We start from the raw sequence: 12,813 nt of genomic DNA, 5'->3' as shown, positions 1-12,813 counted from the left end.
GACCATGGGTTTAAGTACGATGACTCATACCACTTAAGCTAAGTACACATTATAATATTAATTTCATTATTATTTTTTTTTATTCCTACTTATTTAAATTGCACACACATCGTGTGTGCCACCCACTAGTACTATTATAAAGTGAACACCTCTTATGGTGTCCTGAAGCTTTACTATTAATTTCATTATTATTTTTTTTATTCCTACTTATTTAAATTGTACACGATGGTGAACACCTCTTATGGTGTCTTGAAGCTTTACTATTAATTTCATTATTATTTTTTTTATTCCTACTTATTTAAATTGTACACACATCGTGTGTGCCACCCACTAGTACTATTATAAAGTGAACACCTCTTATGGTGTCCTGAAGCTTTACTCTCCCCATGCCATGTGGCAATATTTTTTATTTTTTTAAAAAAAGTTAAACAAAGAGATGGGTAAGGCTTGAACCCATGATCATGGGTTTAAGTACGAGAACTCATACCACTTAAGCTAATTACATATTATAATATTAATTTCATTATTATTTTTTTTATTCCTACTTATTTAAATTGCACACACATCGTGTGTGCCACCCACTAGTATAATTATAAAGTGAACACCCCTTATGGTATCTTGGAATCTTTGTTTCTTATACCACCATGTGTCTACTCATATATCTATCTATCTATCTATCTATCTATCTATCTATACTATTATAAAATGAACACCATTTATGGTGTCTTGAAACCTTTGTTTCTTATACCACCATGTGTCTATTTTTTTATTTGAAATATAAAAAAAAATCAAATAGATGAAAGAAGAGGATTTGAACCTTAGACTTATGTCAAATGAATAAGACTTTTACCACTTAACTAGCATATAATATATAATAAATGTTTTATTTTATTTTATTTATTTGAATTAGTACTATTATAAAGTGAACACCTCTTATGGTGTCTTGAAACCTTTGTTTTTTATACTGCCACGTGTCCATTTTTTTATGCTGCCATGTGTCTATTTTTTTAATTTAAAATTAAAAAAAAAATTAGATATATGGGTGGAGGGGACTTAAACTTTAGACTTATATCAAATAAATAAGACCCTTATCACTTGACCAACACACAATATATAATATTTTATTTTATTTTTATTTATTTGAATAGCACACCCATCGCATGTGACAACCGCTAGCCTTTTAAATACGTGCGCGAGTGTGTGGATCTATCGTGTGACTAGGTGATGTTGGTGTGTGTGTTAACTCGGTGACTTCATTATACAATAGTTCCGAAATATCTTGTTATCATATACTCTCTCATTAATCACAATTTATTATATTTTTTATGTTCCTTATAAATCATCACCCGATTATTTTTTTGGATTACTGAACACTCACCCATACTGCAGTTTGTTTTTTAATCAAAAAAATACTGCAGTTTGTTTTGTGATAAAGACTGATATTATACATAATTTTATATTTAAATTTAATTTTTACATCTAAATATAGTAATGGAACCCATATCAATAAATTTACTTAGATGTACTCATTTATGTTTAGGAATAAAAAAATATTAAAAAAAAGGATAAAAATTGAGATTAGATGTAATATTTTTCTATAACAGAGAAATACGTAATCGGCTAATCTAAAACATAAAAGAAAATAATTACATAAATTAATAAAATTGTTTGGGCAAATCACATAAAGATGTAAACTATTATCTAGGGGTGTCCGCGGTTCGGTTTTGGACGGTTGGCGGTTCGGTTTGGATCTGCCAACATCTATGCGGTTTGAGAAAAAGTCAACTCGCAACTGCCCGCAATACAGTTTGAAATTTGTGCGGATAGGGTTCGCGGATGTGCGGGCGGTTGCGGGCAGTTTGCGGATTAAACTTTTGTTTAAAAAAGTTTATTTTTAAACCTTTTTTTTTCTTCCATTTTGTCAATCTTTATTTTGGACCTTTTTCCTCATATTTTCTAGAATGCTCCAACATTAATAATTAATGAATTAAAACTTCTATAAAAAAAACATAACAAATTCAATTCGTAACTTAAACAAATCATTCAAAATCTACATTCATCATTAAACAAATCATTCAAAATAAAATTAAAAAAAAAAAACACTTCAAAAGATATAACCTTAGAATTCACCGAAGTTGATACATATAAAAAACTATAATTCAAATAAAATACACTAATTTTAACAAACGAATTTATAAATTTGAATCTTTAATAAATAAACAAATAAAGATTCAATTTTTAATCAATAAAGAGAAATTAGCCGTTATCCACAAACAATCAAATCAAAAATCTGATTAATAACTAACACAAACATTAAAAGTCAATCCTAAATTCACGGTGTTGATTCAAGATTCAAGCTTTAATATCAAGATCAATAAATCAACCATTAAAAATCACTAAACACACGTGAATTGCCCAATTTGTGGGAAGATAGATCCAATTCCTCCAATTGATTTGAATATGTAAATAGATTTATATAAACATGAATCCATACCCGGTGGGGAGATTGTGGACATAGCTGATTATCATCTTAAGCTTGCTTCCACCTTCGGATGCAAGACCTGCGTGCATGTCCACAATCATGGCGTCGGCAATCTGCCTCAGCTTCAAAAGAGGGGTTCCACACTTCTCCTCGAACTCCTTCATTATCACCACCGCCTGCGACCACCATCCTGAGCACTTCAAGCGGTGGCGCACCACCAACACCGCCTCAGCGCACACCGCAGCCGCGCATATCGCCGCCGCGCACACCACCACCTTCCCCATCACAGGCTTAGAGATCGGCTCACAGTGAGACGATCGGTGCAGAAGATGAACAACGAGAGTGAGAAAGACAGTGATGAGATGAGAGAGTAAGGGAGAGAGAATCGTGTTTTTTAGTTTGAGAGGTAGATAGATCATTAGGGTTTTTTTGTTTTGTTTGTTATAGATGAGGTGTGTGAGGTGAGATGAACGGTCAAATTTGAAAGAGGGACAAAAAAATAATAATAATAATAATTATTATTATTATTATTATTAATGCGGGCGGGTTGGGCGGGTGCGGTTCGAACCCACAACCCGAAATTTATATAAAATCTAAACTGCACCCTACCCTAATGTGTTTGCGAAACCGCCCTCACGCGTGCGGTTCGGATCCGGTAGGGCGGCTTGGGCGGGTCGGATAACCCTATGCCCAGCCCTACTATTATCTATTAGATAATTTATGCCATCTTAGGTTTAAAGACTTTGAGTTTGGTCCAGTGATCTTGTAGTCACATCTTAAAATGTAGTGAGGAGAAAGTCAGGGGTTCGAATTGATAGAGAACGATTCCTTTAATCGTATTCTAACTTTACTAACAAGCTAATATCTTGAAATAAATAAATAAATAAATAAAATAAAAATCTACTGAAGGTAGCATATATTCATATACTAGTTAGTGATAGTTTGGCAACATGGTTTTTAAATTTTTTTGACTAAAATATGAGATTAAATAATTAATATATTTGAAATGATTTTTTAATTTTTTACAAAAAAATTATGTAAAAAATAGAGCGAATGAAAACGAATATTTGACTTTTTAATTTTTTTTTTTTTTTTTTTACTTTCAGGTTGTTTTTTCAACTTGCCAAGCAGTCCCTTACTCTCTATATGCGTTGCAGAGTCCCCTCCCCACTACAGCATGAAGGCTCTTTAACATGAGGGTGGAAGCTCTTTAACATAGTCCCCACTACAGCATGAAAGCTCTTTAACCAACTAGGCCTATTCTAATTGGTCATCATGTCTTTCTTAGGATTTAGTCTCAAAAAGGTCATGGGTTCAATATGCAAGCACTTAGGTGCTTTGTCAAGAGTGGAGAGATTTTTTTTCATAGATGCTAATCTAACAACTAACAACTAACATTTGAAGATAAAAATAAATAAATAAATAAATAAATAATGAGGGTGGAAAGTCTTCAATTAGATTAGCGCGTTAGATTTTTTAATTTTACTTCTTTTTAAAAATGTATAGTGTATAATTATTATATTGATTTGAATTTTTAAATTAAAAATAAAATAACAATATTACATCCACCTAATTTATCACCTCTGCATGATCTCTAATAATATGGCATTAAGGTTAAACCCCACATAATAAAATATTTAACAGATTAAAATTTGATACTTATCAAATATATCATTAGGAATAATTTTTAAAATGGATAAAGTAACTCTCAAGCATTTTTCAAAATCAACATACGAATATGACACGTTTATTAGTAATGAGGTATCTTAATTACTTACGTTTTCTTTTGGCTATTGTTTGTGGTGTGAATAGTTTTGTATAGGTTAGCTTTTGCAGACTGATGAATTTGTTGCCTGAAGTATGCCCCTACAATGACTTTTCAGAGGTTGTTTATCCAAGTAATGGTTGCTTTTACAATAGAAGCATAACCTTTTTATTGAGTCACAGTCAAATGGAAATTAGAACAAATTACTACCATCGAAATAATGATATTTGTAGTCAATTGAGCTAAAATAATTGCAATACATATCAATTCAATTACTCAGAGCTGCATACAGAAGCTGGTTCCAAGTATCTGGTAACCCGGGAAGACACCAGTGACTGCAATCTGTGCCACTATGGCGGCCGCCATAGACTGTTGGGTGTGCATCCTTGCGTTGTTGTGAGAGAGTTGTGATGTCGAGCAAATAAACGGGTTTCTTAATCCGGCTCAAGACATTGTTGACAATAACTGTAGCCATAGGTGTGCCTGCATGGTACCTTGTACCAAAAAATGGGTTCTTCTCTCCATAGCATGACTTTGATGGTTTATTCCAATCCCTGCCTCTGCTTTCACAACACAAATTAGTCCCTAAATTAATTAAGTCAATCAGTTTGTATTCCCATAGTCTTTGAAATCGGATCCTAAATTAACACAAGTAAAAACATAACTCGGTGTGGAGATGCCAAATTTTCGATGCCATGAGTCAAGGAAAATTCTGTTCTCGAAAGTAATTATTTATTTTATCAATCAATAGGATATATATATATATATATATATTTAATCCATAGAAACAGAACAAATTAAAGACGAAGTTGCATACTGCCTTATATGATTCAATCACATTAAGCCTTATAAAGAAGTATCTTATCTATTAGGTCTATTCCTTAGAGAGAATTTACAAATATCCTAAACTCATATCAACCGAGCATTTAACTATGTACGAGAATCCAATCAACCACACAAGTCACATCCCTAACAAATAAAAAAGAGAAAGGATTCTTAGTGTCAGTGTGTTTGGTTTGAGTTTTTTGGATTAAATTTTTTGAAAATTGAGTTTTTTGATTTTCGTATTTTTTTGTTTTTAGTGAATATTTTTAAAATTTTAAATATTTTTTTTACTTTTTTAGATGCACCTTACTTAGATGTATCTAAAAAGTAAAAAAATTGTGAAAAAATATTTTTAAAAATTAATAAATACATAAAAATACAAAATATGTATGGAATTCTAGTATTTTTTTTTATATTTTTGGTATTTAGTGAATTTTTAAAAGGTTTCTTTCACAAATTTTTTATTTTTTAGGTATATTTATGTTAGGTATGTCTAAAAAGTCGAAAAAATTACTTAAAATATTAAAAAAAATTCAGTAAAAACAAAAAAATACAAAAAACAAGAAAATAAAATTTTCTGAAAAGAGTTTTTGGAAAACTCTAACCAAGCATGCTGATTCAAGCATTTTATATTAAAAAATAAAATAAAATTGCATTAAAACCATAAATTGTCAGTTCATGTGTGCTTGGTAGTTATATACTAATACACGTGTATATATGTATATATATTTGAAGTGTGGTAAAAAAATTATGACAGTTATTTGAAGCAATTTAGGTTAGGTTTTATAACAATGTTATCATATTCTGAAATATTTTAGAAAAATTAAAAAGCATGACAAAGTTACACTAATTCAGGTGAAGGAGAAAAAACAAAAGTAGTAGAATGATTGGAAGAGGAGAATTCTTACTCATAATGGGTGGGAGAAATCCCCTGAAAAAAAACTCTGGTTTTTGAAGTGTCAACGTTTTGGTTGATCCATCTACCCCATGTGGTTAACCCTTTATAGTAAGCAATTAGACGATTCATATCTTTGTATAATTTGTTCCCTTCTTGCATATAGTCCCATCTACAATCCAATTTATAAGATTATAAATCCAAAATTAGTAAATGAATTTGAGAGGTTATAAAAAAAACTAGAAAACATTGGGTAATATGATATTAAAAGAAAAAGACATGAATCTTACGGTTGAGAATTTCCTGTGTGTGTCCACCAATGCCAGGAGTTGAAGATGAGGATGTCCATTCCTCTCCATGCGTTGCCTTGTTGGATTGAGTCCAATTTCAGAACCCGACCCGCCTTTTCATTTACCATGTCTACTAGATACGGTGTCCGATATAGAAATAATTTCACTCCATAATTCTGCATACAAACTTTACTTTTTTTTTTTACTTTTGAGGGATAAAAATGTCATACAACTAATAATCAGTTTAACATATTTATTTAAGAAATTATTAAATACCTTACGAGATTGCCAATCTAACATGAAATTTTTTAAATTGGTGAAATGTTCACTTGAGTTTGTTGAGTTAGGGAATTTGATATGTATATGTTCCAAATATGTCAAGTTACACATTCAGCCAACAAATGAGTTTGAGTAAAAGAATTTCTTATGAAACAATGCATTAGACTCTCATTCTATGCATACAAAATTAGATCATTTTATCGTAAATGAATGAAAGTAAGTAAAAAAAAATTAAATTATAACATTGTCTTTAGACATAAAAATTAAATGAACCCAATATTTAAAACACAAGTTCACATCCGACTTACATACAAGATCCATGTAACATAAGAGATTGCCAAATTCATAGGGCACAATTTGTAGTCTTTGTTTGGTTGTGGCTAAATACTTAACTTATTGGTTAAAAAAATTATTTGTACAACTATTTTGCTAAAAATACCTCAACTTATTTGACACTCATTTCCCACAAAAAAAAAAAAAACTACTTTTGTCATTCTAAAAAGTCAGTAAAAAAGCTAAAACAATTATAAATGTGTCAAATAAACTAACTTTTAATATTAATCTTTTGTAGTCTTATTTTAGCCAATAAATCAATTTTTTAGCTAACTTCCATCACATGATGTTAAAAAAAATTAGAAAAAAAATTTAAAGGAAAAAAAACTTGTGGTGTTGCTTATTCTCTACCTCAGCGTTTTGGGCCTTCCAGCTCTTCACTGGTGATAGAGTACAAGATGTATACAAACGAGATACAGTCAGATTTTTTGCCCCATTAATTGAGTTGAGTTTAAACTTGAATAAGTTTAATTTTTTATTATTTATATATTAAATAATATAAAAATATATTATGATCTCGTTTGGGAAATTGGCTATTTTAGTAGATTATTTTTGTTTTTGATTATTTAGTAGACTAAAATTTTTATGTTTGAGAAGAATGTTGGATTTTTTTATAGTTTGATATGATATTTGTGAGAAAAAAAGTAAAATGATTATCAGTCTAATGTGATATTTTATCGTAATAATTATTTTAACTTTTTTTTCTGTGAGTGTAAATTTTAGTTAAAAAAAATCCCAAAACTCACTTGCCAATAGTGCCTATATATGCACATGTAGAATAATTTTCATAAGTCAAGTCAGTGTGATTATTGAGTTGAACTTTTTTTTATGGGTACGTTAATATTTTAGTTTAAAAGTTAAAAAATTATTAAAATAAAATAAAAAATTGATAATTTATACAAAAAATTTAAAGTTTTTTTTTTTTTTACATTTTTCCTATCTTTTTATAAAAATAAAAAAATCAACCTCAATATATTAAATTTTTATTTAATATTTTAATTAAAAAATTATTAAAATAACTAGTTCCCAAATAAGATTTTCCAACATAATTGATATAAATGAGTCAAATTCAAACTATATAAAATTTACCTCAACTCCAAAGATTTGTTTGGTATTTACTAAAATAATACATATTATTTTAATACATTATTTTATTTAAGTCATATTATTTTATATTTGACTCATATTATTTCTCTATTATATCACTCTAATTTTAACTTATATTTTATATTTTTCATAAAAAAATAAAAAAAAATATACTAATTTAACACCCGTCACATAACTCCTAAACTATTTGTAGCTCTGAAAAAAAAAAAAAAAAAGAAAAGAAAAAAGAAAAGAAGGGTGAATAATGTGATCCATGCATTAGTTATCCAGACAAAGCTTGCAAATCCGTACAATGTATGGTCTATTATGGGCAATGTGTCCCCCCCGGCCCCTCTATTTCCCTTAATGAGAAAAGTGGTACAGTTTTCCAATGTCAATTTCCACGTAAAATGACAAAATCATTAAATTCCTCTCCGTTCAATGCCATCCCAAAATTATAAATGGAAAAATAAAATAAAATTTTATTACACTTTTATTGTTCGGTGTACGTGTATAAAAAAAATTAACAAAAAAAAAAACTTAATTAGATTTATTTTTCGTTGTATTAGGCCTCGTTTGGGATGCTACCTTTTTAGTCAATTAGTCAAAAAGTTACTAAATTAGCTAATTAGCCAATTAATCATACCAAAAAGTCAACAATTACGGCTTCTCTCTACTTTTTGCACAGCTTTTCGTAATTAGTCAAAAAGTCATCCCAAACATACAAGTTTTTTTTACCTACCTTTTTAGCCAATTAACCAAAAAGTTACTAAATTAGCCTGTTTCCAAACGAGGCCTTAAAAAAATTTGATTAAATTTTTATTTTTTTGATGTACTTGAAAAAAGAATTTAAAATTAAAGAGTATATCGTCTATTTATAAATAGAGCAATGTAAATCTTTTAATTCTAATAATGTGACAAATAATTTTGAAAAGAGAGAGAATAGTTTGAAAAGAATTGATTAATTAGTATTGTTTGTCACATCATTGGGATAGTGTGGGAGAGAAAAATAGAGAACTCATAGTCACAAAATAAATGAAAAATTATCAAAAAAGAATTCATTGTAACAACTTAAATATTAAATTTTTTATTTTGTCAATTTAAATTCTAACATTTTAATTTAATTTAATCTAAATTATTCATATATTTCGTTAAATAAAATTGTTAAAAAAATATATTTTTTGTATACTTTCGACTAAAATATATTTTTTTGACAATTTTACTTAATAAAAATAAATAAATAATTTAAATTAAAAATAAATTAAAATATTAAAATTTAATTAAACAAAATAAAAAAATTAAAATTTATTTTATCATAAGACAAAATCCAATAGTAAATGATTCAAATCAATTTGTAACGTGATGATATCACTGTCAATAAATGAATAATTGGCCCATAATTTATCAAGTCATTTTCAAGCTGCCTTCTTCCTAAAAGTAATGACAAAATCATTAATTGCCCTTAAACTCTTATATTTTTCAGAAAAATTTCAATGATTGGTTTTTGATTAATTAATGGATGATTATGAATCCATGACCACGACAATAACCTGACACATTTCTTAATTAACTTTGGAATCTATTTTCCAAGATTTATTTTCATTTACGACAATACACATTGCTTAAACTTTACAGTCACATTTCCTAGATTTATTTTGATTTGTTTAATCCCTTAATTATGAGTTCAACCGCATGAAATTAATAATTTTATAGATGAATAAATAATATTGCCATAATTTTTATATTAATATTAATATTTTATTTTAATTATTCATGTATTTACACACTATTTACATTTGTTTTAACCTTATTAAAAATAAGATCAGTATGATTATATTAAAATTGTGAAAATTATTGTAATTTTTTAAAGTGAATTATACTAACAGTCCTCATAGTTTGGAGTTTTTGTCACTTTAGTTCATGACTTTTTAATTATGATACATTTGATCCTAAATTTTGAATCTTATTTTAAATAAGGACAATAAAAAAATGTTTCTTTTGCAAACAATTCATTTCAAGGACAAAGTCGTCATACAACTCATTTTTATATATTTTTATCTTTTGGGAGGGTAGAATAATTTTTTTAAATTAAAATTAAAATTTTGATATTTATTTTCATTAAAGTTTCTCTGTTTTCAAAAGTCAAATATGGAGACAATTTTGATATCATTATTAAACCAATCCATTAAATCAAAAAATTCAAAATTAAAAATATTTTATATATTAAACATATCGTTTATACATTAAAAACTTAATAATCATTCATTACATAATAATTATCTTAAAATATCAATAATAAAAAAAAAACATCTATTACATGGTAACCATCTAAGAATATCAATAAAAACAACCACCTATTACATGATTATCATCCAAACACATACTAAAAATTAATTTGGTAAAAAATATAAAAATGTAAAAGATTTATCATTTTTATGTAATTTTATTTTTAGTGGGTACGAATAATTTTTTTTAATTCAAAAATAACTTTTTGACATTTATTTTTATCAACCTAATTTATATTTTATTCAATTAATGACTTTGCCCTTGAAATGAAATTTTTCTTATTTGGAACAAAATACAAAATTTAAGATCAAATATATTATGATTGAAAGGTCATTGACCAAAATAACACAAACTCTAAAATATAGAGCCATTGGTGTAATTTGTCCATTTTTTTTTATTTTAAATTTCGTAGAAATCAATATAATATAGGTTTCATCGAGGTATGAGAATGTGTCTAAATATCAGATTTTTCTAATTTTCATGTCAAGAATACCAAAACACACCTATATTCATATTTTTTTAAAAAAATTTGTTACTTTTCAAAGATAAAATAAAATATACAAATTAAAAAGCTTATGTATTAGTAAATTTGACTACACTTATACATACTTGTTGAGTGAACATCTCTAATCAAGCATATTACTGTCTAGTATTTCACAAATTTAGAAGAATTCATGTAAAATAGTTCAAAATATAACTTAAAAGTTCCAAACATGCATAATGACTTATACCATTGCTTCACAACTAGATAAGAAAATCAATTTTTTTTCTTATAAAAAATAAAAAAAAAAAAAATTGAAAAAGAAAACAAAGAAGATAGGATAACCTAAAACATTGGATTAGAATTCAAATGTATACAACTAAAATTAAGATGCAAAACGACCAACTTTATAATTATATGTGTCCTTTAGATCATGAATTTTATTGTTAAGGTTCAAGTCCCATATTGTTTTTACAAATTCCAAAAATTAAAAAGTGAGAAAAATAAATTACCAAAAATGAAATAGAGAATACATGCATGCATTCTACCAGCAAAATGTTTTTTTGATTTTTGATAATCAAACTGAGGTGAAGAAAATTGGGTAGAAGCCAAACTGACCTCAAATGTAACTGAACTAATGGAACCTTTCTTGAAGAATGTGGTCTTAGCCCTTGGGACCCAAGCATGTATCATACAACTCAAAGACTCCCACATGTTCAAACTCAGTGAGTCACCCACAAACATGATCTTCTTCCCCCTCCACCTCTCCAAAAACTCCAACCCATTAAACCTACACCATTTTTATGCATTACCCATTTTAGAGAGAGAAAGAGTGAGTGTGTATTCAGAGAGAGAGAGAGTTAGAGGAGAGAGAGTACCTTGGTAGGTGACATGAGAAGGGTTGCCACCTGTATTTGAGGTACAATTTATCAGGTCTACCGTACTTTTGACAATTGAATTCAGGATCAATGAAGGGACAGCTTAGAGAGTAGTCGTATGGAAGAGGGTATGATGCATCGTATACCCATTTGCCTCTGAAAATATTGCAACCACCACCACTGTTCCTATCTATGGAACTAGTGGTAGCATTAGTGATGAATTGCTCAGCCTTTGTTTGGTCTGCAAACAGAAACACATACAGAAGCAGAGACAGAATCACAGCTTCTAACTGAAACCCCATCTTGGATTTCGTGATGGTTGAAGAAAAGGGCTGCCCCTGTCGAAGTGAAGAAAAAGTAGTCTGGAAATGTCTTGGTTCATATAAGGAAAGGAAAAAGTTTGAGATTAAAAAAAGACTCTCACACTTCTATCAATAATGATATCTTATGGTATGGGTTAATTTTGATTAATTACACATTTAATGATTAAAGATTTTATTTTATCACATCATTATAAATAAATTTATAAATTAAATATGTGAATATATGTAGCATTACTCATTCATATAACGCACAGACAGCTCAGATAATATAGGGGAAAGGAAAAAGATTGGTAGCTCGAGAAATTGACTCAAAAAATGGCTCGAAAGAGAAGAGAGGGGAAGAGGAGGAGAGAGGGAGAAAGAGAGAGGAGAGGTCGTCGCAGCTCCCCGCCGTCGTCGCAGCTCCCCTCCAGTCCTTCTTCTTCCTCCTCCGTCGCGGTCCCACGCAGCCCCGCCTCCTCCTCCAGCCCGATTTTCATGGCTCCCTCCCCTCCACTTCTCCTTCTTCCTCCTCCCGATCTGCAGACCCACTCTTCTTCTTCTTCTCCACCCTTCTTCTTCTTCTCCCTTATTTTCTTCTTCCTTTTGCAACAAAAACACAGGAAAAAAGAAAGCCAAATTCAAGCCACCGAGTATCGAGCTACGTAGCGGGGTCAATAGGGGAAATTGCATTTTTTGTGGTGTCAGGATTATTTTTTTATTTTTTTTGTACGGTGCAAACCAATTCCTGATGCAAGTATTTAGAATTGTAGTATACAAATTTTCATATGTAGTGTAATTATTTTGTGATTGTCTCATTTCTGTATAATTTGTCCTATAATGTTATGCTAAATTACACTTTTAGAACTGGTTTGATAATTGACTTTTTACAAAAAAATGAAAAAAAAAAT

General features: G+C 28.9%; 1 protein-coding gene across 1 annotated transcript; it reads right to left on the bottom strand.

Annotated features, from left to right (window-relative positions):
- Positions 1-4,391: 4,391 nt before the first annotated feature.
- On the bottom strand, positions 4,392-12,021 carry LOC114310308 (protein trichome birefringence-like 39). Its single transcript, XM_028256257.2, has 5 exons — positions 11,601-12,021; positions 11,341-11,512; positions 6,258-6,433; positions 5,981-6,139; positions 4,392-4,807 (listed from the first exon to the last, which is right to left on the bottom strand). The coding sequence occupies exons 1-5, from the start codon at positions 11,900-11,902 to the stop codon at positions 4,516-4,518; spliced, it is 1,101 nt and encodes a 366-aa protein (XP_028112058.2). The 5' UTR covers positions 11,903-12,021; the 3' UTR covers positions 4,392-4,515.
- Positions 12,022-12,813: the final 792 nt, after the last annotated feature.

This window comes from Camellia sinensis, chromosome 8 (assembly GCF_055761805.1).
Source record: "Camellia sinensis isolate YWXY chromosome 8, ASM5576180v1, whole genome shotgun sequence".
Taxonomy (NCBI): Eukaryota; Viridiplantae; Streptophyta; class Magnoliopsida; order Ericales; family Theaceae; genus Camellia; species Camellia sinensis.
This window is presented reverse-complemented; position numbering and strand designations above follow the sequence as displayed.